The 27,535-nt window shown below is 50.2% G+C and overlaps 4 protein-coding genes across 7 annotated transcripts in view; 3 read left to right on the forward strand and 1 right to left on the reverse strand.

Moving 5' to 3' along the window:
• Positions 1–275: 275 nt before the first annotated feature.
• RPS27 (ribosomal protein S27) lies at positions 276–3,131 on the reverse strand. Its single transcript, XM_072984094.2, has 4 exons — positions 2,987–3,131; positions 1,654–1,762; positions 895–1,005; positions 276–531 (listed from the first exon to the last, which is right to left on the reverse strand). Exons 1-4 carry the CDS (start codon positions 2,990–2,992, stop codon positions 503–505), a joined length of 255 nt encoding a protein of 84 aa, XP_072840195.2. The 5' UTR covers positions 2,993–3,131; the 3' UTR covers positions 276–502.
• A 2,031-nt stretch (positions 3,132–5,162) lies between these two features.
• Positions 5,163–13,007, forward strand: RAB13 (RAB13, member RAS oncogene family). 2 transcript variants are annotated; one of them, XM_072983866.2, is made up of 8 exons: positions 5,163–6,600; positions 7,961–8,021; positions 8,205–8,265; positions 8,640–8,717; positions 9,387–9,476; positions 10,616–10,681; positions 11,257–11,307; positions 12,194–13,007. In XM_072983866.2, the coding sequence occupies exons 1-8, from the start codon at positions 6,477–6,479 to the stop codon at positions 12,263–12,265; spliced, it is 603 nt and encodes a 200-aa protein (XP_072839967.2). In that variant the 5' UTR covers positions 5,163–6,476; the 3' UTR covers positions 12,266–13,007. The 2 variants fall into 2 exon arrangements, with proteins under 2 accessions (XP_072839967.2, XP_072839968.2); XM_072983867.2 differs by lacking the exon at positions 8,640–8,717.
• A 2,284-nt stretch (positions 13,008–15,291) lies between these two features.
• HAX1 (HCLS1 associated protein X-1) lies at positions 15,292–19,568 on the forward strand. Of its 3 annotated transcripts, none has more exons than XM_020810785.3 (8): positions 15,292–15,450; positions 16,152–16,388; positions 17,535–17,701; positions 18,152–18,200; positions 18,294–18,403; positions 18,736–18,832; positions 19,075–19,197; positions 19,437–19,568. In XM_020810785.3, the coding sequence occupies exons 2-7, from the start codon at positions 16,187–16,189 to the stop codon at positions 19,170–19,172; spliced, it is 723 nt and encodes a 240-aa protein (XP_020666444.3). In that variant the 5' UTR covers positions 15,292–15,450; positions 16,152–16,186; the 3' UTR covers positions 19,173–19,197; positions 19,437–19,568. The 3 variants fall into 3 exon arrangements, with proteins under 3 accessions (XP_020666444.3, XP_020666443.3, XP_020666442.3); XM_020810783.3 differs by having other exon boundaries at positions 15,331–15,450; positions 16,152–16,384; XM_020810784.3 differs by lacking the exon at positions 19,075–19,197 and having other exon boundaries at positions 15,326–15,450; positions 16,152–16,384.
• Positions 19,569–20,625: 1,057 nt separating this feature from the next.
• The window catches only part of ATP8B2 (ATPase phospholipid transporting 8B2), a 48,863-nt gene continuing 41,953 nt past the window's right edge, over positions 20,626–27,535 (forward strand). Inside the window, exons 1-5 of the mRNA XM_072984254.2 lie at positions 20,626–21,192; positions 22,227–22,353; positions 22,739–22,876; positions 23,167–23,285; positions 23,426–23,643. Of these exons, the coding sequence (XP_072840355.2) occupies positions 21,088–21,192; positions 22,227–22,353; positions 22,739–22,876; positions 23,167–23,285; positions 23,426–23,643 (707 nt within the window). The 5' untranslated portion in view covers positions 20,626–21,087. The remainder of the gene's footprint in view (positions 21,193–22,226; positions 22,354–22,738; positions 22,877–23,166; positions 23,286–23,425; positions 23,644–27,535) is intronic.

Raw genomic sequence — 27,535 nt, forward strand, 5'->3', positions numbered from 1 at the left:
CTTGCAGATAATTTGGGCTGAACCCTAACCTCCCAGGTCCTCCTGCAGACAAAATGCTCAAGAGATGGTTTTGTTAGGGACGCACTAAGCCCTAAACCTTGCAATATCCATTCTAGGACTGAGTTGATGAAACCACAGTATCACTGGGGGGCGGGAAGGGAATGCAGCTGTGCTTGAATCGCGCAGCAACCTCAGGCCATGAAATAGCCCAGACGGCCCGGCTGCAAAGTCACCAGCAATTTCTGGAGTCAGTAAACACAGGGGAAAAAAACAGGTTGTCTTTATATCCAAAATTTATTGGGTCAAAAATGGGTGAGGCTACAAGGACAGTTCGGAAACCACACTCCTATTTGGCAGGCGCAGCGACAGCTGCCCCGCTCCAGAGCCACCACTGTTCCCGCTCGCCGTTCCACTTCTGTCCCGCTCAAGTCTGCGCCCTTGGGGGCGTCGGCGTCGGACTGCGCAAGTAGCCCCACCCATCCCGGACGGGAATCCGCTTCATTTAGTGCTGCTTTCGCCTGAAGGAGCATCCTGCCAAGAGGAAGTAACCAAATATTAAAAGTAGGCCGGAGGAAAGTCCACAGCGCCACACACGCCTCCTTGTGCAAAGTCTGCTTGTGCGTAGAAGGTAACAGCTCCTTCATGCCGGCCCTGTCAGCTGGTAAGAACAGCTCGGCGAGCAGAGTTTACTTTGGCCCACCTGAAGCAGCAGCACCAAAAAGAAAGTTACACTACCCAAACCAAAGCAGTTATTCCCACCTAAATCTGACACCTAGCAAGCATAAAATCAAGCCAGAGGTCGGCCCCTCTGCCTGAAAAGGTTGTTAGGTCAATCGTTAACTGCAAGGAAATCTTTTCCCATCATGTGAGAAACGGCTCAGGAGACCCTCTTACCTTCTGTCAACCTTGCTTTTCCGCCAGTGGGCTGACACAGCACGGTGGAGCAACCGACACAGAGAACCACTGTCTGGGCATGACTGAAGACCGTGGTGATTTTGTAGCAACCTGGGCAGGGGGGAAAGAAAGCCAGCGGTTGGGTACAAGGAAGGAAAGAGGAGCTGTGAAATCGCCAATGAGCAAAACTGACCCAAGTAAAGGCGTAACGGGCATTTGCTAGAACGTTTCCCCCACTCGATTTGCTTTCTGTACCTCGTCCGTTCTACAGTCTGGGTTTGCGCCGGTTGTAAACAGGGACCACTGGCTCACCCACAGTAACTTAAAAGTGGCACACAATAAATCTCTTGAAGGCACAGAACTAACCCCGTTAAAACAAGACGTGGCACCAGTTAAAAACAGGGAAAGGGGGATTAATGTACCATCAACCACGAAGGCACTGCCTTTCACTGCTTCCTGTCTGATCATGACATGCAGCCAGCACATTAACGGCTCTTTCTGCATCCCAAACACGAAACAAGTTGCTGAGCAAATGTAAAACAGGCAAGATCTTCGCTCCCCTTCCCCCCCACCAAAGGTTTCCAACAATTTAACCAGCCATGGACAATACTGACGGCAGAGTGTAAATATACAGCCATTTAGCAAACACAACTAAATTGATTCATTTAGTTCTCCATCCTTAGAAGATCCTGGAGCGAAAGGAGGCCAACCTCCCTCTTTCGCTGCACAAAAGGCCTCGGGCAAAGCCTCTCCTCCTACCTGGGCACTTCACATCCATGAAGTAAGAGTTGGGACTCTGGACCAGGCGCTTCTTCTTATGTTTCCGCTTCTCCTCCTCGGGGGAGGGATGCAGGAGATCCTTCGCCAGCTGCAGGGATGGGCAGGGTAGGGGAAAGGAAAAGGAAAAAAGGTCAGGCCCAGGAGAAAGCGCCCTGAAGTCCAATCCCCCCCTCCTTGCGACCAAGAAGGTGCAAACTTATTCCTTCAGCAGCTAGAAATGTCTTTTACCCTTCCAAGTTCTGCAGTTCTAAGATGATGATCATTACCCATCTCGTGATGGTCTGTTCTTTTTATTATTTAGATCAGAGATTCTTAACCTTGGGCAACCCAGGTCTTCTTGAACTGCAATTCCCAGAAGCCTTCTCCACCCACTGTGCTGGTTGCGGCTTCTGGGATTTGCAGTCCAAGAACACCTGGGTTACCAAAGATTAAGAACCACTGATTTAGATGATGCAGAACTATTGGTCTAATTATATTATTATTAAGCTCACAGGGAACCACTGGTTCTCTTAACATCCTCCAGCTCAGGGAGAACCTGTTCTTTCCAAAACCCTTCTGGGCATTAAAGTCCCATCTTGGGCCACCTGTGGAGGGACACAATCATCCCCTCCTTTGCAAGTTTGGGTGCATATAAGCGGAAAGCTTGGGGTGGGCGGGAAACCTATTTTAAATAAAGAATTAAAACACATAAGAACCAGCTGATCTGCTCCAAACCCCAGGCAGCCAAGCTCTCTCTCTCTCTCTCTCTTTCCCCCCCCACCTCTGGCCCATTTTGATCCCCTCATTCAGAAGCCATCCACACACAACCTCCCCCACCACCCCCAAATCACTCCAACGCCCATCATGCGGCGTCTCCGGCTCAGAGCCCCCACCCGGATCTTGGCAGATTGGAAGGGGGGGAAATCATCCCTTCCCCGACCTCCCCATGAAAAAGGCTGCCCTCCTGCGCGCACATGGCTTCCTCCTCCTCCCTGCGCCAGCCCGCGTAGGATCGGGCGCAGGCATCCAGAGGAGCGCATATTAAAACCCACATATTCCTCATGAACCAACTCATTAATGCGGGTTATTAGTAGCAGAACGGGGGGTGGGGGAGGGGCGGCCGGTGGCGCCCCCTCCCCCCCTTCCCAAAACAAGGGCCGCCATTTTGAGCCCCGCGCCTCCCTCCCTCCTGCCCAGCCGGAGCGACGGCGCCCTCCAGGGGCCTCCTCGCCGCCCAGGCCCCGCCGGCCTTGCCCTCCTTTCCCAGCCGCCGGGCCCTCCCGCGACCAGCCGGCCTGAAGCGCCTCGGAGCGGCGGCCGGAGAGAGACTCACAGGCATGTTCGCGTGGAGGCAGCGGCGGCCGAAAAGGAGCCTTCGCCGGAAGAGGAGGACGCTATATCCGCTCCGGGGTTTCCCGCGCGGGGGCGGAAGTGGCGGGGGGGAGGGCGGGGCTTCCGGGTGGAGGACGACGACGATGCGGAAGAGTTGGGGCGGGCGCCATCTTGGGAAGGTCCCGGCGGCCGCCATGATGCGAAGGGGGCGGGGGGAAATTCGGGGCGGCCCTCTTGGGAAGGTCAGGCCCCCTCCGGCCGCCATTTTGAGCAGGCCTGGGTGGAAAGGAAAACAAATACACAAACAAAAACACAAAAAGTTTATGCAGGACGTTGCACCCCCCCTGCCCTCATTTTAAATACGTGGCACGCTTCCATTTTCCTTAAGATAACACGTTTCTGGTTTGCCTTTGGCGCTTATGCCCCGCCCCCTCCTTTGTCCCTAGCACAACCCTGCGAGGTAGGCCAGGGTGGAAAAGTTGCTCAGCCCCTTAGGATCAGGGCTGAGGTGAAGGAAATCTCCCCTGGGTTCCAGTCTAGGTCGTGGTTCAAACCCACCTCCTTGGGCCTCCAGATGTTCTTGGACTACAACTCCCAGAAGCCTTCAACACCACCTCTGCTGGCTAGGATTTCTGGGAGCTGAAGTCCAAGAACATCTGGAGGCCGAAGGTTGGGGACCACTGGATAGAAGACTGGATCAGGAGCCAGGAAATGGGTCTCAAACCCCCCTCCCTTTGGCCCTAAAACCCGCTAAGGCAGCACCTTGGGCCTTCCCTTCTCGGCCCGTCCTTCCGGCCCTTCCAGCGAAACTCAGGCCTTTGCATGGACTACTGCAACAGGCTCGGCTTGGGGCTGCCCTTGAAGACGGTCAAGACGTTTCTTGGTCTCCCCCCCCCCTCCCCGGGTGCCAGAGCCAGCGTGCCCGCTGGTCCCCAAGCAACTCTCGAACCCGACCCTCCTGTCCTTCTGACTTCAGTCGGTGGCGCTCTTCGCCATGCCAAACTCCGTGGGCAATCTACCACTCGAGGGGATCTCAACCGTTATTGCTCAAGGAGCCGTCTGCCGTTCGATTCCAGTGCAAAAGCCAATCGGTAACAGGAGCATTGTTAATGAAATTAAGAATAATACAGCTAAAGGAATATGGAGAGAGAGAAAGAAGATAAGGAGAAGGAAGAAGAGGAAAAAGAAGAACACCAAAGAAAGGAAAAACAGATTGAAAACACATCCCAGTCTTTCTCAAGGACTGGAAAATTAATTTTTAAAACGCAGAAATATAGAATGACAGGACATGACAGGACATAAACCATGATGGCTTCAGCAGGCCATTCTGACTGTTCTCCATAAATACCATTTTCTGATTTATTTTTCAACTTCTGGCCCTTCCCTTGGAGGTGGTGCAGGGAATAGCCCTACAGAAAACATTGCAGAATCAGTGATAGACTGCTCCCACACAGGGGGGCTCTGCCTAGTTGCAATGGCTGCGGCTGCCTACAGGTCACCCTTTCCTCTCCATGCATTTCTGCAATCCACAAGCGGATTGCTGAATTTTGTCCGACAGAATCGGACACATAACGATACCGAGCGCAGTCAATGGCGGGGAAGTAAAAAGAAGCTTTTCTGGAGGGTCTCAAGTTGCCCACTCCGGTGTTTGGGGCTTTGGATTAAAAGTTTAAATAAGCAAATATTATTACTCCTTCTAGCAACGAATTTCCAGCTTCTAAGGCTTCATCACTTAGTATTTGAAGAAGCAAATAAAGTTTTGAGGATTCGTGGAACAAAGTTACTTAGTTTCCGCTAAAGCAACCAAGTGTCAAAGAATAACCAATTTCATTTAGCAAGTTAAGTTTGTTTATTCATTTTCTTTGAAACATCCTTTAAAAATGTAAAAATGAAAAACAATTCAAAAAACTGATTGTTTTCAAGGAAATAAAAGTAGCCCACACAGTTTCTCAAAGCAAGACCCAAAAGCTTGTTTCTAATGTTTGCTGTTAGTTTTACTGTATTTAACCAGACTGAGATCCTGGATCTTTATCGTCTTCAAAATAAACGAAGGAGAAAATTGTGTTGCAATTTTGCTGAAATAAAGCGAATATTCTGCTGATCCCCAAACGGAGAATCTGGGTTTGATGTTTTAAAAAAATAACTATCCTTTGCTCTGATGTTAGGCGAGTCTAGTGCTCATCATCCTCCGGACAGTCACCGACAGACTGAGGTTGAAACTAAAGAATATAAGTGTGTAATTGAAAGCAAAGCTCACTTAAAAACAGAACACATTCGTTCATCCTACCATGAACTTTTCCCGCCTTTGCAAACCTCAAGAGAACGCAGTTCTGTGATTGGCCACCAAGAGCAAACACGGGCTTCATTTCCAAGTCTGATGGGCCAGGCATGGAGCTTTTCAGGGAAACTCTAAATAAGTCGAACAGTGGAACAGTTCATTTACAATTATACCACAGTTCGTCATATTTAGTGTTTCCCTGGAAAGGTTTTTCTCCGGCCATGTCAGAGAAGCGAGGTCAAGTCTCCATTCAGTGGAAAACTCAATTGGGACCGTTAAGACGTTGAAAAGTTGGCAGACCTGGAACCATTCATGTACACTGGGATCCCTCCTATCCACGGGATCAGTATCCGCGGAGTCACTTATCCCCTGCCAGAACAAACTAAACAAAAAACCCCAGAAAAGTGTATTTCTATGCATTTCCAAAGTTTTTAAACCAGAACTATTTTTATTTATTTATTCCATTTATACCCCGCCTATCTGGTCATACTGACCACTCTAGGCGGCTACAGGGAGGCAGAGACCATCCAATGTGTAGTGTTCACTATATCTGCTTTTTTTGGCATCCGCGGGGTGTGAGTGTGTGTATCGTGCAACCGATCTCCCATAGACCCCATGCCTGTGTTGGGATGGGAGATTCAAGCGATTCATCAGCAGGGATGTAAGAGGAGGCACTCTGTGCATGCCCCGTGGCACCCTCCCCTCCATTCCACAGGTTCATCCCCAGCCTCCAAACTTTCCCTGGAGCGGGGCCCTTCTCCCTGTCAATGAATGAACCATCTGATGGAGCTTTAACAAAATATTACAGACTCTCCCGGGTCCATTGAAATACCAAATTCCTCCCTGGGCTGAGTCAGCCTGGAGGACTTAACCCCTTCCTACCTCTCTTCTCCCCCCCCCCCCATCTATTTCCCCTGCCTTCTAGCAAAAAAGGACTTTGGGGGGAGTGGTTAGAGCTCCAGGCTGGGGGTTAAAAAAAAAAAGGAAGGAGGAAGAACTAGAGGGGGGGGGAAGAGAATTTTTTTGAGTAGGCGGAGTTGCTCCCGACCTCTCTCAACTTTTCCTTCCCTGGTGTCCGATCCCTTCTGTCTTCCTCTCCCACTTCCTTCTTTTCCACTTTAAATCCTTCATTTAATTATATATATATATTTTAAAATCCCCCCCTTCTCCCCTTCCCTCTTTCCTCCCCCATCGGTCGGGTCGGGGTCCGATTATGGCCAAAATTTACGACCACCTTTTCAAACTCTTGCTGATCGGAGACAGCGGGGTCGGGAAGACGTGCCTGATCATCCGATTTGCCGAGAACAACTTCAACCGGACCTACATCAGCACCATTGGTAAGACTGTTTTGGGGGATCTGGTGGGATCCTTTGAGGGGTGGGGGAGGTTTCCCCTTCCCTGGGGACCCGATCCACCCACCCTGCGTGTCCTAATCCGTGCCCAGCCCCTTTTAGGGTGAAAATCCCCCTGGATCAGAGTCTGGGAAAGGGATGGGGGGGGAAGTTTGGAAAAGTGACGAAAACCCAGCAAAAAGCTGCGGGGGTTTCCAGGTGGCTGGAGGATTATGGAAGATGTACCGTTTCCCCCCGCAAAAAAATAAGACAGGGTTTTATATTAATTTTTTGCTCCAAAAATTGCATTAGGGCTTATTTTCAGGGGATGTTTTACAGTCCTGTCCTCTTTTTCTGGTGGCTGCACAAGGATAGAGGGTGGGGGTTTCACTTCACTTGGGGCTTATTTTTGGGGTAGGGCTTGTAGGACCAACATCCTGAAAAATCCTACTAGGGCTTATTTTCAGGTTCGATCTTATTTTCCGGGAAACGGGGTAATCAACCAAAAGTCACTTAGCCAAGGGTTGGCCTCTATCCGGGAGAGATCAGAAGTCAGAGGGACAGATCCAATTTCCCCCTTCTGGCAGGGAGGCTGACCCAACACATTTTGCCACCCGAGGCACAAGATTAAAAATGACACACAGACACAGTCCCACTCGGAGACTGACTAGGACAGGGCGGTGAAAGGTTTGCGTGCTGTCGGGACGCACGTCTCCTTGTCTGTTGCTCTGGGCCACGCTGGCTGGGGATCATGGGCACTGTTGTCCGGAGACATCGGACCAACCGCGATAAACCCAGAAACGGACTCCGTCAACCCCATTTTCAGATTTACATTCCCTCTTATTCAAAACCATGAGGACAGGAATCTTACTTTAAAAAAAAAGTGCCACATGGGTTAGATCTCTGGCTGTGGAGCCAGAGGTTGGGAGTTCGAATCCGCCCCCACTGGGCCTCCTTGACAAGGGGTGGACTGGATGATCCAGAGGGTCCCTTTAACATGTGATGTCACCAGCAATGCTTAGGAGCTGAGCGAAAAGCAGGATCCGCTCTGATTTCTTACTAAAACCCCGAAATCGACCCCAGAGATTGTGGTGCGAGAGGCAGGCACTGAAAATGAAAAGGATTCTGTGCCTGCAAATTTATTTATTAAAAAAAATCCCGAGCTAAGGAATTTGTTTCTTGGCACAGGACGGGAGAGCAGCTCGCTGGCCGAATGCTTAAACTTCAGCTTTCATTTTGCCCTTCATGGTAGTGGTTTTAGAGCCGATAGCCCCGTTGGTCTGTGCTAGCCTCGTTATTCCCGGTGAATTAAGCCCCGATCAGAGACCTTAACCGACACCAAGCCCTCTTTTTTTCCTGCATCTAGGAATCGACTTCAAAATCCGGACCGTGGAAATTGAAGGGAAAAGGATCAAGTTACAGGTCTGGTAGGTGTGCTGATGCCTTACAGGAGCTAGAATCCCCCCCCCCATCTCCTCCCCATTTCGATCACACCTCCCAGCCTTGGGTCCTTTTTCAGCAGAAAGGCAGGATAGACGTAAATAAATAAATGATGACCTGCCTTCAAATTCTGATTTTTTTTGTGGGGGGGGGCTTTCTTTCTCTTTCAGGGACACAGCTGGCCAGGAACGGTTCAAGACCATCACCACTGCCTATTACCGGGGAGCTATGGTATGGGATCTAACCCTCCTTGCCCCCCCCAAAAAAACTCTGGGTCAGGTTGAAATAGGTGTCAGTGTTTCCTTGCCACCGCCCCCCACCCCCCAAAACAGAGCCAAAAAAAGGACAAAGATCAACATCGCCATCTAGGGACAGGGTTGGGAAGCCCCATTCAGAATAGGTTAAAACGGGGAAACGCATCCAGACACAGGCTGGCGAACGAAAGATTGGGGCAGGGCCCCTCCAAGCCCGAACCTGATATTCATTGGCTCCCTTCAACTTACGTGGACTTCGTGTTTTGCTATTGATGCGACACGTAGAGAGAAGCGAGGCAGGGTACGCTCAGCCTTCGGTAATAATTCGCACCCACGTCCCGTCCATTGCAGGGCATCATCCTGGTCTACGACATCACGGATGAAAAATCCTTCGAGAATATCCAGAACTGGATGAAAAGCATTAAGGAGGCAAGTGGGAAGAATTGGGGTTTGGTGAGCGGGGCAGATGGGTGGATGAGAGGGACGGGTTGGGGGGGGAAGAGAGGGGCCGAGAAGGAGGTGTTTTGAATGGTAGGTAGGTAGGTAGGTAGGTAGGTAGGTAGGTAGGTAGGTAGGTAGGTAGGTAGGTAGGTAGGTAGGTAGGTAGGTAGGTAGGTAGGAAGGAAGGAAGGAAGGAAGGAAGGAAGGAAGGAAGGAAGGAAGGAAGGAAGGAAGGAAGGAAGGAAGGAAGGAAGGAAGGAGCTAATGATGGATAGAAGGAAGGAAGGAAGGAAGGAAGGAAGGAAGGAAGGAAGGAAGGAAGGAAGGAAGGAAGGAAGGAAGGAAGGAAGGAAGGAGCTAATGATGGATAGAAGGAAGGAAGGAAGGAAGGAAGGAAGGAAGGAAGGAAGGAGCTAATGATGGATAGAAGGAAGGAAGGAAGGAAGGAAGGAAGGAAGGAAGGAAGGAAGGAAGGAAGGAAGGAAGGAAGGAAGGAAGGAAGGAAGGAAGGAAGGAAGGAAGGAAGGAAGGAAGGAAAAATAGAGAGGAAGGAAGGAAGGAATGGGTAGCATAAAGCTGCAGGGAGGGTCGCTCAGGACCTGGCATGCTGTAGAACATTTGCACCCCCCCCCCAACGTGTATCCCCCTTTTCCACAGAATGCGTCAGCTGGTGTGGAACGCCTTCTGCTGGGGAACAAGTGTGACATGGAAAGCAAGCGCAAGGTGCCCCAGGAGCGTGCAGAGAAGGTAAGGGGTATCGGTCGGAGAGGCAGGATGAAGGCTGGCCTACAGAGGAAGGGGCAGGATCTGTCCTCGAGCCTCCCAGAGAGCAGGACACGCAACAGTGGGACAGAAAGCTGGATGTAGCCTGAAGATCAGGGGGGAAAAACTTCTTAACTGTTTAGAGCAGTACGACGAGGGAACCCATGACCTCAAGGGGAGGTGGTGAGCACTCCAACACTGGAGGCATTCGAGAGAAAACTGGACCTCCGTCTGTCCGATCTGCTTTGATTTTGGTTCCTGCCTTGAGCATGGGGTTGGACTTGATGGCCTTCGAGGGCCCCCCTGCAACCCTGTTATTCTCTGATTCCAAGGGAGAGAAATGTGGGTTATGGCCAGGGATGAGGGCAGGAGGATGAATTGCATGAAGGAGGATCCGTGGGAGGAAGAGGTGGCTCAGCCGCTTGACGGTGCCTCCCTCCGGTCAAGCCAGTCTTTCCACTTCCTGCTGGAAAGCATCATCATCCTTCTCTGACCTCTGGGGCTTCTATTATACGGATCAAGAGGGGTTGCCTTCCCTCCGTGGCCTCAGGCGGCAAAATATCTGGAGCCAGCACTGGAAACCTGAAAGACCTCAAGACCACAATACTAGGTCGGCAACGTTTATTGATTTATTTAAAATATGTTCACCCTGCCTTCCTCCTAAAGAAGGATCCAAGGTGGCTTCTCTGCCATTCAACACACAAAGCTGGCAACGACAGTAAAGGGTGCAAATATTAATAAAGAATGAATTAAGAAATAAAGTTTGCACAAAGGCCGAGGTCCTCCCCCCCCTTTAGATGGGCAGATGGGTTGAATTTTGCTAAAACGTATTTGTTTTATATATTTGTTCCATTTTTATCCCACCCACCTGGCCCAGGGCCACTCTGGGCGGTTTGCAATCAAAAGAGAGACACAACGGCACAATTAAAATACCAAATAAAATAAAAGACATAAAACAGGAGCCAAAACTGAATGGAAACAGATCTGGGGAAAAAAACAGAATAACGCGGCGGAAATTGAAAATGGAGCCAAATGGTGGCCGGTAAACCACTTGTTGACCGGGGTGGGATCTAGGCTCTCTCTCTCTCTCTCTCTCTCTCAAGCTCCTCTTACTCTCTCGACAGCTGTCCAAGGAGCATGGGATCCGATTCTTCGAGACCAGTGCCAAATCCAGTGTGAACGTAGAGGAGGTGAGTCACACCAATCGATAGGGAAAGGGTCCCTTGGGGTCTCCAAGCCACCCAATGGTGGCCAGCGCAGGACCGGTCACCCGAAGGAGACAAGAAGAGGTGGAGGCGTGCTCGGCAGAATGCTGGAGGGGATCTTATTATGGGATTGATCCGGGTCACCTTGTGCCGGGAAGGCATCGGTGGGTGGGTGGCATCTTTTGAAAAAGATCAGGATGAGTCCACGGGAGAGAGAAAAAGATGGGTGGGATGAAAAGGCAGCAAAATGGAGCCTCTGCATCCAGGAGCAGTTTATCATCCAAATGAGAAAAGTGAACTTCTTGGAAGTAAATCAGCTTCTTTGCTTCTCCGTCCCCTGTCTCTTAAATGGGAGATGGGGTGGTCTGCCTCTTAGGGGTGTCGTGAAGAGAGATCAGGATTCCAAACCCTTCTTGATGCATGCTTGCAACAGAGCGCTGGCTGGATGCAGAGGATGGGCGTTCAAATCCCTCCTGTGCTTCCTTGATGGGGGCTGGACTCTTTCGGGTCCCTGTGCAGCTCTGCTGTTCTAAGATTATTATTCTTTTTCCGCTTCTTAGGCTTTCAACACTTTGGCCCGGGACATTCTTCTGAAATCAAGCAAAAGATCGGTGAGTTGCGTTGGCCTTTCAGGGAAGATTTGGGCTAGTCTGGAATGAAGTCAGCTAGCTTGGGGACGGAGGGCTGGAGACAAGCAGCCTAACCCTCTCTCCTCGGAGGGGGACCTGCAACCCTCACAACGTGGAAGCCAGATCAAACTGCGGACGCAGTGAGAAGTTGGCAGATTTGATACATGGAGTGAAGAAAGAAGCGAATGCGGTCGAGTTTCCCACTCTTCTTTAGCTTTCTCGTCCTCTTAGAAATTTAGACTCGTCCAGTGTAACTTGAGTATTTTCCAGTCTGTGCAGAGCGAAGCAGTGGAACTCACGGCTACAAGACGTGACACAGTCACCAGTTGGCATCTTTTTTTAAAAAGAAGGAGGTTAGATATGTTAATGGAAGATGAGGCAGGTTGCAAGGAAGGAAGGAAGGAAGGAAGGAAGGAAGGAAGGAAGGAAGGAAGGAAGGAAGGAAGGAAGGAAGGAAGGAAGGAAGGAAGGAAGGAAGGAAGGAAGGAAGGAAGGAAGGAAGGAAGGAAGGAAGGAAGGAAGGAAGGAAGGAAGGAAGGAAGGAAGGAAGGAAGGAAGGAAGGATGGATGGATGGATGGATGGATGGATGGAAGGAAGGATGGATGGATGGAAGGATGGAAGGATGGAAGGATATGGAACCTGAAAAGTCCGATGCAGGCTATATACAAGGTGCTTTGATGGTTGGATTAGATAGATCTCTATTTTTCTCTGATCTTTCCAGCCAGTCCCTGGCCATTGAGCAGTGACGTGGCTGCTTTGGGCAACCGATGCTCACCAGGGGCGTAAGCTATCGGAGAAGGGAGAGAGATGATTCTCCTGGCTTTTATCCGATCCCTCCCTTCTTCCCGACCCTTCTCTCTCTTTCAGGCTCAACCCACAAAGGGAGCGTTGGACCTGAAGAGGTCGTCCAAAACCCACAGCAAATGTTCCTTGATCTAGTGAACGGTGAACGGCGGGCCTGTTTGGATGCCACCGGTTGCTAGGGCGCCACCGGGCGCCTCCCTTCCTTTCCACCCGGAAAGCCTCTGTTTTCCTTCCGGAAGGATGATGATGATGATGAGCTTTCCCAGGCTGGATCCTGGTCGGTGACAGCGGCAGAATATGGGGACTGGGATTTCCCCCATACCCCCACCCCCACCCCCCTGTTTCTTAGTAGTACCTTCTGGTGATAAATGTCGGCCAATTTTGGATCTGCTAGGGAGAAAAAAAATGGATTTGCACTTAGAGATTTGAAGACTGATCATTTTACGAAAAAGGGATGAGGTAGATTTTATATATATATATATTTTAAGCTGGAGAAACTCAGCCACTACAGAGTCCAAATACCCCAGGAAGCAGCCCCAAACCACTGGAATTTTAGGGGTGCTGAGGACCACCGGATTACTTTTCCATAATCGCACCGGCTGGCTGGCAATGAGAAGCTGCCTGCGTACCGTTGTGTGACTCCGTGTCACGATTCCCGCCGTGGGGACTCCGATCGCCTCCTGCCCACTCCAGAGTCCAATGGGATGGAGACAGATCTCCCAACCTGGTCTCTTTGCACTCCGTGGCTGAACCCCTCAAAAAGCACCCCCTGAACCTCAAACCAAGATCATTCCACCAGGGCCTCCTGGTCTGAATTTCCTTTCTTTTTCTTTTCCTTTTGTAATCTTTTGAACAGTATTAAAACGTTTGCAGTGCACTTTGGACATTCTCTGTGCTGAAAACGGTAGGGCTGGGGGGATGCGACTGGATTTGCCTGCAAAAAGATGAGGAGAGAGATGCTTAAACCACGTGGTTTGGAAAGCGTCCCATATGGAAAGCCTCAGGCAGCTTATTCTTTTAATAATCTCAGAAGTGCAGCGTTGGAAGTGACCCGAGGGATCATCAAGTCCAGGAGGCACAGTAGGGGAATGGAACTTCCGACCTCTGGGCTCAGCAGCCAGATCCCTAAACCACTGACTGATAAAGCAGTTCAACAATCTTAGATTTATAAAGCTAGAAGGGGCCCTATAGATCATCCAGTCCAGCCCCTGTCAAGGAGGCACAGTGGGGGAATCGAACTCCCGACCTCTGACTCCACAGCCAGGGAGCTCAACCTCTGAGCTATCTGGCAGATCAAGCATCTTTGTGCCCATTATCTGGCTCCATCATCCACCCTCAAGACCGTTCCCTTGGGCATGACATCATTTACCCTACACAGTAGCCGCCAACTTAGGGTGGGATCAGAGAGTGCGGTCAAACCAACGGCCCAGAGTGGCCCAAAATGCGATGTATTTCCCTGTGCGGTTAGACCCTAAATTCTCAGAGTACTGGTTGCTTCTCGGCAACATCATCCACATGCAAGGAGACCATCTTGCCCAGTCGGTATTATAATTTGCCCACCCTTGACCTGACCATCTCTGATCTGAGGTCACCTTGTGGGATACGTTCCTGTGAAGACACTCGGCCAGCTGTGTTGCGTAAAGTGCAGGATTCGCATTGGCATCCCTAGCTTGGATCAGAGTTCTAGAATTGTCTCTCCTCCCCCACCTCCTTTAGTTTCCCCAAACATTTGCTCCTAGGATTGTGTGTGAGCATGTGTGTAACTACGGATGAATGCCCCTACCCTCTTGGGCTGGGCTTTGAGTGGTTAGGTGAGAAATGGTCAAACAGGGGATGGTTTTCCTCTTCCCTCCTCTGCCTTTTTTCTTCTTTCTGCCTTCTGGTGTTTGTGCTATTACAGTGGTGCCTCGCTAGACAGTTTTTTCGCTAGACATTGACTTTTTGCGATCGCTATAGCGATTCGCTAATCAGTGATTCCTATGGGGGAATTTCGCTGGACAATGTTTGGTCCCTGCTTCGCAAACTGATTTTCGCTAGACGACGATTTTGACAGCTCCCTCCACGCTCGCAAAACAGGTGTTTTCGGGACCTAAGCTTCACAAGACAACGATTTAAACAGCTGATCGGCGGTTTGCAAAGCGGCTTTCCTATGGCCGATCTTCACTAGACAACGACGATTCTTCCCCATTGGAACGCATTAAACAGGTTTCAATGCATTCCAATGGGGAAATGCTTTCCGCTGGACAATGATTTCGCTAAACAGCGATTTCAGTGGAACGGATTATCATCGTCTAGCGAGGCACCTCTGTATATGTTAGATAGGCACTTGTGGGCAGGAGTAAAACCCTCTTCTTTCCATCATGTTCACCAAAACCGAGGATACTGAGTGTCCCACACTGTCGCTTATAGCTGTCTGCCTTGCCTACCTTTACGAGAAGGGGATGGTTCAGAGTTCTAAAACCGCACTTGGGGACATAGATAAAGGGTGGTGTTGGACTCTCAACCCAAGTGGCTTGAGGGGCAGGATCTAGTTGGGTGACTCTGCACATCCATCCTCAAGAGCATTTCTTCTGTGCTGCTCATGTTCTGCGGGAGTGGCCCCTGCTGGCTTTGCCTGTGCATCATCATCACCACTATCCTCCCCTGTATCACTCAGTAAAAAGAACTGGTTTATTGCCTTGGGGCGCCCCCTGTGGATGACTTGTGTACTGCAACTTGTTGACCATTAAAGGAGGCATTCCAGAGGCCGGAGTGCCCTCTTGTGGTGCAGTCTTAAGGTTTGTTGCTCATCATCAACAACACCATCATCATCTTAGAACAGCAGATCTAGAAGGGACCCTGTGGATCATCTGGTCCAGCCCCTTTCAAGGAGGCCCTGAGGGGAGAATCGAACACCCAATCTCTGGCTCTGCTGAAAAGGTGGCCGGCTGAGAGTTACTTTTTTATTTTTTTAAAAAAGCTCAGTTTTGGGATTCTGAGCATAAAACTAACATCAGCCAATAAATCATGTCCTCTCTACAAGGTATTTCTCTTTTAGGAAAGAGAGGGAAAGAGGATGGGCCCCTCTTCATTTTTTCATAGCTCTATGAACTCCTGTGCTTTCCGGAGAAGGCGAGCGAAACACCTTCCGGTCTGGGTCAGGCTTCTTCCGGTGAAAAGTGACGGCGCTGTCGTGAGAGGGCCGGCTTTATGCCTTTCGCGACAGAGTGGCGGAAGAGGCCAGCGAGGAGGGGAGGCGTGGCGGGTTTGCTTTACGGCGGCCGTGGGATGAGTTTCTACGACGTCTTTCGGGGGTTTTTCGGGTTTCCCGGGGGGCAGAGGTGAGTAATAAAAGGGGGGGGGGGACTCCGTCTCCGCACCACCCCCTTGCTGGCCACCCTTCCTTTGAGCGTCCATGTGTATTCATTGCAACCCTCTCGAACTCCCAGAGTTTGAAGAGAGGCAGGCAGAAACCCCACCGGTGCAGCTTGGCTCCATTCCAGGGGTTCCCCACCTTGGGTCACCCAGATGTTCTTGGACCACAACTCCCAGAAGCCTTTTCGCTGGGCTGGCCAGGATTTATGGGAGTTGTAGTCCAAGAACATCTGGGTGACCCAAGGCTTGGGAGCCTGCCAGCTGAAGCCGCACCGGTTGAGCTTCTGCCTGCTCCAGCGGAGGCCGAAGCTACAGCCCCTTTCCCCTTCCCGAGACAGACCCAAATTCTTAGTCCAGATCCTTCCCCCTGTTTTTGATTCTAATTCTTCACAACAACCCTACGAGGTAGGCTGACTGGTATTTTCATTGAACGATTTGGGTAGATTTTTTGGAGCTAATATTTAATAAAAGATTCTGGTGTCTGTCTGTTTATCTGGCTTTAAAATGACAAAATGACCTTCCTGTCTCAACTCCGGTGATGCCAGAGTCCTTAGAGAGGACTAAAATCTCATTTTAAGAGGCAGAAATCTTGAGATCCTTGCTCTTTCCACTTCCCAAACGTCCGATTCCTACATTTTTGCATCTTTTCTTTCCTGTTTTTCCCCAGGCCCCGAGACCCCTTTTTCGGGGGGATCACCCGGGATGACGATGAAGACGAGGAGGAGGATGAGGACGGCGGCTATGGATCTGCCTTCGGGCCCGGACGCTTTGACTTCGGGTTCACGTTTGGGCCGGACGGGATGCGTTTCCACGACAACTTTGCCTTTGACGAGCTGTTCCGGGATTTTAATGCCCTTTTCAGGGAGATGGGAGCGATGGGCTTGCCAGCACAGCCCTTCGGTAGGTGAGAAGTTTGGCCCCTTGTATGCTCAGGATTGAGCCTTGGAGAGACAAGACAACTGTTGGGAGCTGTCGTGGACAACTCGAATTAAAACCATGCATTGTTTCCGTTGGATCTGGGCCTCCGGTTCTTGCATTTCTCCATTGGCTGCTTGGGACGACGGGTTCGTTTTTGTTTTCACCACAACTCCCATCGTTCTCTGTTCTCGGAGTTCCACCGGAGAGACCCACAATTACAGGCACTTAAATGTGACTCGCCTGGGAAAAGGCCTAGTTCAAAGGTTTCGAGGCCGAGCTCCGCTCTTAACTTCCTGGGCAGAAAGGAAGCTGCCCCAGGGCTTGCTAGGAGCGTCCTTTTTTGAACTCGTTTGCTTTGCCTATTTGCTAGCGAGCTTGAGGGCCTCACAGAGGAGCTTGGCTTTGGTGATAATTGGCAAAGAGAGCCAACCAAAGCAATTCAGAAAACACTGGGGGAGCTTCCTTTCTAAGCAGGAAGCTAGAGTGGAGCTCGGCCTAGGCTAGGCCTGGAAGCCTTCCCAGCTAGGCCTTTTTTTCCCAGGCGAGCCACACTCAGGAGGACTTGAAACTCCCAGGCTTTGGCAAAGATGAAACTGACCATTTCCAAGGTCCAGAGGTACAGTGGTGCCCCGCTTAACAATTACCCCGCTCCACGACAAATCCGCTTCACGACGATGTTTCAAAGGGCGATTTTTGTTTTGGGACGATCGGTTCCCTGCTTCGGGAACCAATTCTTTGCATTACGACGATCTAAAAACAGCTGATCGCCGGGTTTCAAAATGGCCGGCTGCTGTGCAAAATGGCTCCCTGCTGTTTTCAGGACTGCTTTTTCGCTTTACAGGCACCAGAAAATGGCCGCCCAATGGAGGATCATTGCTGGGCGGTTAGGTATTTAGCCCATTGGAACGCATTAACCAGTTTTTAATGCATTTCAGTGGTTTCCCCCCCCCCCCCGCTTGATGACAATTTCGCTCTACAGCAATTTAGCTGGAACGGATTATCGTCGTTAAGCGAGGCACCACTCATCAAGCGAGTGAAGGTGACTGTCAAAGTAGCATGGTCAATAAGAGAAATGGGGGATCATAGGTACTTTTGCTCTAATTGGCACCGGTTCATTCTCTTTTGGGCACAGATTTTCGTGGCATAGAGGCTCCGCCACCGCCTGACGACCAGAAGAGACAGACGCTTCGGGATTCGATGCTGAAACATCCAGATAGCCAGAGGCCCAGCAGGAGAGCCCTTGAGGATGACTTGGGACCTCCCGTTCCAGAGATAAAACCCTGGCGCCCGTTCCACGGGGTGAGTAATGCTGTCTGCCAGGCACCATCTCTAAAGTTTTCTCATTATCATTTTGTGGAAGGTCGTTTATTCTTTGACCTGAGGAAAGAAAGGTCCGGGTGGGTCCGATGTGTCATGGTGGGCACAGTTGTCAAAACAGAAGTGTCCGGAGTGGTTCTTCTGGGTTTGTAAAAATAATTCCTTTTTGTGACGTGCTATCGACTCATTTCTGAATCGTGGTGGTCATATTCGCTTGGGATCTCCAAAAAAGCCCCCCTATTCAACTGTTTTACAAAACCAAAAGTCGTGGCTTCTTTGACTGAGTCAGTCCATTTCACATCCAGCCTCCCTCTTCTCCTGCTGCCTCCCACTTCTCCTAGCGTTGTGGTCTCTTCCAGTGCATGTCTGTTTTCTGTTTCCCGTGCCCAAAACACAGCAGCTTCAGTTTATTTTTCCCTTCTGTTTTCGCAGCTCCCTGAGGTGCACCCCCCTCCTGCAGGCACCCCGAAGGAGGATGGAGGTGAGAGGCGAAAACGGTGGCGTGCCAGGAAGGGAGGTGGAAACCAAGAATTTGCGGCTTTTAAGAAACTTAAAAGTCTCCTCTTCCTTGCAGATCTGGATTCGCGGGTCACCTCGGAAGGGCTCGAGACCGTCCTCCCGCCAGCCCAACCCAGGTCTTATTTCAAGAGCGTCTCCATCACAAAAGTGATGGGGCCGGATGGGGTGAGTTGAAAACTGTCTCAGCATCAAGTGTGTGTGTGTGTGTTTTATGTTTCCCATCACTCTCTGTCTTGTAAAAAAACAGGATCTTTAGCAAACTCGGCCAGTTCTGGCTGAGCTGGGAGAATATTCCTCTAGGAGGGTTCTGGTTTCTAGTCCTCATGAGAAACAAACGCTCAGAAATCAAAAAGCATTCAGGCCTTGGGAAAAGATCCAGTTGGGTTCATTTTTTCCGCTCCTTCCAAGACTCGAGGGCATTTATACTTCCTGCACCCACCCACCTGGTATTCTTTTGGAAGGTCAGCCATTTATTTATTTATTTTTGGTCTCTCCAGACGGTGGAAGAACGCCGGACCGTGCGCGACAGCCAAGGTCATGAGGAAACCGTGGTCACCCGGCGGAGTGCAGGGGAGCCGCGAGAAGGAGATGCCGGTGAGTTATGAGAAGAGAGAAGCAAAATTCTCTCGAGAGTCTTGGGCAGAAACCGCTCGGAGACTCAGAGAGAGAGAGAGAACGCGTAAGAGCGTTTTTGCATTCCACGTTGGGTGTACAGACTTTCCAGGATGGCACCTTGGCAGACACACGCAGAAAAACCTCCACGACACCGCTAACATCAAGGGGGTGTGCCAGCCCCAGCAACCTGGGTCCCCATTAAGCGGGCCGTTCCTTTACAGGGCCCCTGGCGCCGTTCGGTTCCCCCCGCCAAGAAGGCCTCGGCGATACTTACCCCATCCTGGACAGCTTCTTCCGCCGCTGGTTCTCAAGCCGGTAGTCCTGCCCAGTGGGTAGTGCTGGAGGTGAGACGGGATCACGCTGGGGTTTCCCCCCTCTGGGTCGTGATGAGCAAAACAAAGCGACTGGAAGACAGCTGGACCGTACACCAAGAAAGGACGTTCGGGTTTTAAAGCTGTTCTATTTTGGGTGGGGTTCGGGGTGTTGGAGGAGCTGTGGGGTGTGATTCCCTCCCTTCTATTTTCAACAGCTTTGTTTCTTGTTTCCCCCCCCCTTCCTTTCCTCTCCTCCTTTCTGTCTCCAGGATGAGGCCCAAATCTAGCTGGAATTTCACTTCCTTCCTATATGTCTTCAGCTACTCCGCTGCCCGACTGTCTTCTGAGCAGGCCGTGCGGTCAAGAAAAAGAACAATAAATAAAGATCTCTATTTATTTACTTCCACGGGTCGCCTGTATCTTTTTTTCAGCCTTCAGGGGGAGGCGAAGGGCTTTCTCCACCTCCGGTCCTTTCTAGTCAAGAACCTAAGAATGAGAAAAGAAAACAACTCTCTCTGGTTAACCACCTCTTTCTTCTCCTCCATCCCTATTAATTACACTCTCAGCAGGTTTAATATATAGTAGGAGCCCTTGTATCAGTGAGATCAATATCCATGGTTTCACTTATCTGTGGTCTGAAAATATTAAAAATACTAAAAGAGGAAAAACATGGTAAAAGAAAAAAATATATCAAAAACAAGTATTTTCACCATGTATTACCAGAACTGGCCACTAGAGAGAACCAGAGACCATGCTATGTATTCTTGTAGTTAAATACATAGCATGATCTCTGGCTCTGCCTAGTGGCCAGTTTTGGTAATACACGGTGAAAATATTTTTTTTCTGGATTTTTTTTTCTTTTACCATGTTATGTATAGCATTTATTATTATCAGCAGTTTTCAGCATCCACGGGAACTTGCAACCAATCCCTTGTGTATACGAGGGTCCTACTGTATACCCAGCAAGTGGTGGGCTTGTTTTTTTGGTGGGGAGGTTGGCTTTGAGTCTCTAAGGATCCACCAGCTGGCATGGTTAGTAAAAGGTGGATTTTGAAAGATCTGGCTTAAGATGTTCTGAGCAGCAAGATGTTTGGTGCACGTTGGATGGTGGAACTCACTGCCACAGGGCGATAGAAAAGAACAGCCTTTGGCTGCAAAAAGAAGGTCTCTTTCAGTGATAGCCCTGTGGCTTCTCAAAGAGATTTGGGGTGGAGGACTATTTTCAGGGTTTAATCTGGAATTACAGGGCCCCACTGCAAGGCTGGAGTGATACCCCGCAGAGGTGTACAGTACCAAGGCTAAACGTGGCCAGTTCTTTCCGTCTTTCCTCCGAGGGCCTGGTTTCCAGTCCCCTGATCATCCCCGTGGCCTTCCTCTGAATTTGCTCCAGATTGTTCAGCATCCTTCTTGAAATGTGGTGTCCAGAAGTGGACCCGGGAGTAAGACGAACCCTCCCGAGCGCCAAACAGAAGGGGAAACATGAACCTCGCGGAATTTGGGGACTGTACTGCTGTTCGTGCAGCCTAAAAATCGCATTGGCCTGTTCTGCCGCCACGTCACGAGGTTGGCTGAGTGCAAATCTCCAAGCGGGTCATCTCCAAGCGGCTCGAACGTGCCAGCTGGCTGACTTTGGGGTCAGAATTCCACCGGTGGGAGAGGGCAAAGATCGGTTGTCTCTGCCACACTCCTGCCAAACCTTCGTGCTGGGATCTCCGTTCCCATCTGCATGGTGGCGTTTTTTTCCCCTCCCTTATGCAACTTATCAGGGCAATTTAAACACCGTGGGTGTAGGGAGATTAATTAGTGATTATCATCCGCCGCAAGAGCTCGGCTGTGGAAGTGTGTCTATCATCTCCCTCTGGGACATTTTTGGGTGTGTTTTTTTTTGTCTTCCTCGCACCTTCCCTGTGCCCGCTTGCTATGAGGTACGGTCGCTTCTTGGCCCGGGCCCGGGCCCACCTCCGTCTCCACAACCTCCTCCTCCGCCAGTGCCTGGCGGAGCTTCTGGGCGTCTTCGTGCTAATCGTGAGTGTTGAATTCGAATCTTGCTTCCTCGGGGAACAAGAGGGGGGGGGAGTTTCACAGCCAGTTTGACCGACAGCTTTTCCTTCTGGCTGATGTGGACTACAAACCCCATAGTCCCCAACTATTTACCGTGCTGGGAGGGGGCCGTTTGGAATTAGACTTCTGAGAGGTATGAGGCTGGGGAAAAGGGCCAAGACGGGGCTTGAGAAATTATTTTTTTCAAAAGGAATCATTGCCTTTATTTCATGGCTGCATTTAAAAGTAATTTTTAAATTGTTGTTATGGGGTTACCAAATTTTCTCTGACTTCTGGCAACCCCCTCCGTGAATAATGTTCCAATGGGCCTCTAATGGAGAGCCGTTTTCAGATCTTGTGAACGAAAAACTGGGGTTTCCGTTATGTGATTTATCTCTCTCCCCTCCCACAGAAGTATCCCAAATTTTAAAGACTGTGATGTGTTTATCAAGGGGGGTAGCCCGGTGGGTAGCCATACACTGTCCTGAGTGACATAGCGCCTTAAAGACCAGCATGCTGTATTGCTGGGTAGGTCTTGAGTTAGGATCCGTGTCAGGTCTCCTCTTGTGTCGCCCCCTCCCTCCCACAGTCTTGATGGACTACCAAGGACAGCCATGGGCCTCTCAAGAGCTGGGAATTGGCCGGCCGTAATTTTGGGCACACTGTACCGCACTGAGGGTTTATGGGCCTTGTAGTCCAACAGAGTCAACTTCCGGACTTCTGTCTCTACCAATTTTCTCCGAACAGTGGCCATAAATGCTGGGAGATTTTTGAGGGGGTCCCATTCTACACCAAAGCGACTTTTCCAGCTCCTGTTTTGGAAGTCCAGACAGGCCTATTTCTGGGAGAGCAGATTTTGCTCTTCGTAGTTCTTTCCCTTCATCTATTTTTTTTCATATGGACCTTTAATGTGCAGCTTGACCATCCGTGACTCCTCACCCCATTCTCTAGATAGACCAGCCGGACGTTTCGCCGGCATTTCTCCCCCACCGTTCCTTTTCGTTTTCTCTCTGCTCCAGCTGATCACACTGAGCGGGGCCGCGCAGTCCGTCACCAGCGAAGGGGCGAAGGGCGGGTACTTCAGCTCAGCCTTGGCAGGCGGCGTCGCAGTCATGGTGGCGATCCACATTTCCGGTGGCATCTCAGGTGAGGAAGATGGGCTTTGGAGTCCTTGGGGAGAGTTTACAGTAGCTCGAGCCAACATCCTGCTTCTTCTCCGCATGGCTTTTCCGCTGACTAGGAGTCCCTTATCTGCTCCGAAACTCTTATCTCCGCTCTTATCGCCGCTGACACTCTTATCTCCACCGACCTTAGCTCCTGGAATTATCTCACACCTCTTAGCCAGCACATGACAAGCAAACCCAGCCGCTAGAGATGAGGATCGTGAGGTGCCTTCTTTTGGACTCCATCTCCCAGAATCCTGCAGCTCACTCAGCCAGTGGGGGACGATGGGTCTTGTAGTCCACCGACATCACCTTCCAAGCAATGGTCTCTTTTCTAATTCTCTTGCGCCTCCTCTTCTCTCTTGCAGGGGGGCACCTGAACCCAGCTTTCTCGCTGGCGATGTGCCTGCTGGATCAGTGCCCGTGGTGGAAGCTGCCCATTTTTTCCCTGTTTCAGATGGCGGGCGCTTTTTTGGGCGCGGGCACCGTTTACGCCTTATATTACGGTAAAGTCCTTTTTCCCAAAATCTGAGAGGAAGGAGGGACAGGGTGCGAAACTCCAGGACTTTTTGCCTTTCAAGGTTCCCCTGTTACACTTTTACAGCCGGCCTAGATTCCTTTGGCCGCCTTACACCGACGTAAACACCCCAAAGTGACGGCTGCTTTACGTTACACCTGTACTTGGGACTCCGAGGGGGCCTTAAACATCTGTTATTGATCGGTGGGAGGGGCTTGAGGGCGCAGGAGGATGATTAATGCTGGAAAAGGGACCCATTTTTGTCGTTTCTGCCTCCAGACGCCATCCACAGCTTCAGCAACGGGACCCTTGCGGTCACGGGTCCCCGGGAGACGGCCTCCATCTTCGCCACCTACCCGGCGCCTTACCTGTCCCTTCGCAATGGCTTTCTCGACCAGGTAGGGCCGGCTCTCCCACCCACGGGCCCGGTTCGTCCAAGCCGCCCCCGCCGTATCGGCCACCCGAGGCCCCGCCACGATCCTGTCTGGCCTTCTTTTCTGGATGTGGTCGAGCCCCCTGACCGTTTCCTCCTCCACAGGTTCTGGGGACCGCCGTGCTCATCCTCAGCATCCTGGCCATCATTGACACCCGCAACAAGCGCATCCCGCCAGGACTGGAGCCACTTGCCGTGGGCTTCCTGGTCCTTGCCCTCGGGCTGGCCATGGGGGTCAACTGTGGCTGCGCCATCAACCCGGCCAGGGACCTAGGACCCCGTCTCTTCACCTACGTCGCCGGATGGGGCCCCGAGGTGTTCTGGTGGGTGGCGAGCCTTTCGGGGGAGGAAGGGTTGCATGGAATAGGCTGGCGGCGAATCCGCTCCGGGTCTTGCTCCGAACTTTAAAGTCACCGCTATGGCTGGGATCCGGCACTCTGGGGGCAACTCCTGTCAAATTTGGTCCCTGTTATTATCATTATTTTGTGGACAGGGTGGGGGGGTTGAGAAGGAAATAGGACCCAGCACCCATAAAGTTCAGACCCAAATGTGGTGTGGATGCATGACAGCGCAGGGGTGGTTAATTTTCATGGCTTCTTGACGTGCTGTTTGGACATGCTCAGAGGCTCTCTACTCTGATTTCTTTTATTATGTTATCTCCAAAGAAGTAGATATTTTTAGGATTGTTACTCTCTCTTTTTTTTGGTATGCTATTTAATTTTTAACAGTCTCTAAAGTGCTACAACTTTTTTTTCCTTTTAAAATTTTTCTTCGCTCCCCCAACCTCTAGCACTCTGCATGGGCTCAGGAGCCCTCCGCCTTACTCGAACACCAACAAAAATTCTTAAACCAAACCGAACCACAACATATGCTGTGTTATTTTTTTTTCCCCAGGGCTGGCAACTGCTGGTGTTGGGTGCCGGTGGTGGCCCCGATGATCGGGGCCGCCACGGGGGTGGCCGTGTATGAGCTCGGGGTAGAGTTCCATCACCCTCCGACTCAAGAGGAAGAAGAGAAAGAGGCGGAGGTTTCCCGTACAGAGAAGGATCGGCAGGGAGGGGAGAAAGATATGGAAATTCCCGTTTTCACAGTGAATACGTATAAAAACCCTTGGACGGACGCAAGCTGATGGGAGGCAGAAAAAATCAACCAATTCGACTTCAAATCAGAGGCAATAGAAGCTGCAGGATTCAAACCCATGTCTCTTCCAGATTTATCTCTTGGATGGAGCAGATGTTACTGATGTTATGATGGACATGTGTGTGTCTCTCTGTGTGTGTGTGCGAGTACTGTATGATTATTCTCTTTAATCCAGGCCATCAGTTGAGATTTTAGTTGTGTAACGCTTTGTGACGTCAGAGAAGAGACCTAGAACGGAGCAAAAAGGCATGGCCTTTTTTGGTGGTGGCCCCTTCTAAGAGAGGAGAGGGCCGGCCCTACCTGGAGGCACGGTACAAGTTTGGACGAGAGATCACAATTCACACTGCCATCGGTTAACAAGCTTATTTATATGGTGGGATCCAACATTCAGTGACTTTACACTTTAATGAATTCATGGATGGATGGATGGATGGATGGATGGATGGATGGATGGATGGATGGATGGATGGATGGATGGATGGATGGATGGATGGATGGATGGATGGATGGATGGATGGATGGATAAACAAACAGACAAACAAGTGGGAAGACCAATTTTGTTATGTGTATGTGTGGCAAAAAAATGTTTCAATCTACCTTTAAAATTATTTTTTTAAGTCAGGGGAAGCATTTTATGGAGACTCTCTCCCTTCTTTTGCTATTTTTTAAACCTTCTTTTCGAGGTATCTTCTTTTAAAATAAATTAAAATAAAAATTATGAACCACCCCAAAGGAGATGTTACGAGTTCGGAATTGATTCCAGCACTTGGGGCACTTTTAGAGTGGAATGTTACTGTTTTTTCAAAAGGGAAGGAAAACACCAACCAGCCTCCCCCTTGCCTGTAGTAGTAGTAGTAATAGTAGTAATAGTAGTAATAGTAGTAATAGTAATAGTAATAGTAATAGTAATAGTAGGACCATCAGCAGGACCAGTAACCCTCATTAGTGCATATGCACCAACACTGTCATCCACTACAGAAGTGAAAGACAAATTCTACGACGATCTGGCAGCTACTATCAAAAAAGTCCCTGAAAGAGAGTCACTGTTCATTCTTGGAGACTTTAATGCTAGAGTTGGTGCTGATCATAATTCTTGGCCCACTTGTCTAGGCCGTTTTGGCATTGGAAAGATGAATGAAAATGGCCAACGCTTGCTGGAGTTTTGCTGCTATTATGGTCTCTGTGTCAGCAACACATTCTTTAATACGAAGCTGCAACACAGAGTTTCCTGGAGACATCCAAGATCCAAGCACTGGCATCAGCTTGATCTGATCCTCACTAGACGTTCTAGCCTCCCTAATATTACGATCACACGCAGTTACCAGAGTGCTGATTGTGATACTGATCACTCCCTGGTGTGTAGTAGAGTAAAACTACGAACAAAGAGAGTATATCACACGAAAAAGGAAGGACGACCACGTATTGACATCAGCAAGACTCGTGATCAAAGAAAAGTGAAGGAATTCACCCAAGCACTCGAGGAAGCCCTCCCAGGTCCGGCTAATGTAAATGCACCTAAACGATGGGAACACTTCAAGAACGCTGTCTATAACACCGCCTTGTCCACCTTTGGCAAGAAGACCAAAAAGATGGCTGACTGGTTCGAAGCCCATTCAGAGGAGCTAATGCCAGCCATCGAGGATAAGAGAAGAGCTCTAGCAGCATACAAAACCTGTCCTAGCGAGTACAACTTGCAAGCTCTTCGAGCTGCTCGTAGCCAAGTCCAACAGGCTGCCAGGAGATGCTCCAATGACTATTGGCTCCAGCTCTGCTCCCAGATACAGATAGCAGCGGACACAGGTAACACCAAAGGAATGTATGACGGTATCAAGCAGGCCTTAGGTCCAATGCAGAAGAAATCTGCTCCCTTGAAGTCTGCTACAGGTGTGCCCATCCAGGACCGAGCACAGCAGATGGAACGCTGGGTACAGCACTACTCCGAGCTATATTCCAGAGAGAATGTAGTAACCGAAGAAGCATTAAATAACATTGAGTGCCTGCCTGTCTTGGAAGAGCTGGACAGTGAACCAACCTTAGCAGAAATAAAAGCGGCCTTGGATTCCCTCGCCTCCGGCAAGGCACCTGGAAAGGATAACATCCCTGCTGAAGTGCTGAAGTGCTGTAAGGAGATCATCACCACTGAACTGTATGAAGTCTTTTGTCTCTGCTGGAGGGAAGGTGGAGTACCACAGGACATGAAGGATGCAAACATCATCACATTGTACAAGAACAAAGGCGACAGGGGTGACTGCAATAACTACCGTGGCATCTCTCTTCTTAGCGTTGTAGGGAAGCTGCTTGCCCGTGTTGTGCTGAAGAGGCTCCAGGTTCTTGCAGACAGAGTCTATCCAGAATCACAGTGTGGATTCCGAGCTAATAGATCCACCACTGACATGGTATTCTCCCTCCGACAGCTGCAGGAGAAATGCAGGGAACAACAACAGCCACTCTTAGTGGCCTTCATAGACCTTACAAAAGCATTTGACTTGGTTAGCAGGGATGGCCTTTTTAAAATACTTCCCAAGATTGGATGTCCACCCCGTCTCCTTAACATCATCAGATCATTCCATGAGGGAATGAAAGGCACTGTAGTTTTCGACGGCTCAGCATCAGACCCCTTTGACATCCGAAGCGGAGTGAAACAGGGCTGTGTCCTTGCACCAACACTTTTTGGGATCTTTTTTGCTGTCATGCTGAAGCATGCCTTTGGAACTGCAACCGAGGGTGTCTATCTCCGGACTAGATCAGACGGAAAGCTCTTTAATCTCTCTAGATTGAGAGCGAAGACCAAAGTCCAACTGAAATGCATGCGGGACTTCCTCTTCGCAGATGATGCAGCCATTGTTGCCCACTCTGCTGAAGACCTCCAACAACTCATAAATCGATTCAGCAAGGCCTGCCAAGACTTTGGACTAACAATCAGCCTGAAGAAAACACAAGTCATGGGCCAGGGTGTGGACTCACCTCCTTCTATTACCATCTCCACACAAGAATTGGAGATTGTTCATGACTTTGTGTACCTTGGCTCAACCATCTCTGACACCCTGTCTCTGGATGTTGAGCTGGACAAACGCA

The sequence above is a fragment of the Pogona vitticeps genome, chromosome 15 (assembly GCF_051106095.1).
Source record: "Pogona vitticeps strain Pit_001003342236 chromosome 15, PviZW2.1, whole genome shotgun sequence".
Taxonomy (NCBI): domain Eukaryota; kingdom Metazoa; phylum Chordata; class Lepidosauria; order Squamata; family Agamidae; genus Pogona; species Pogona vitticeps.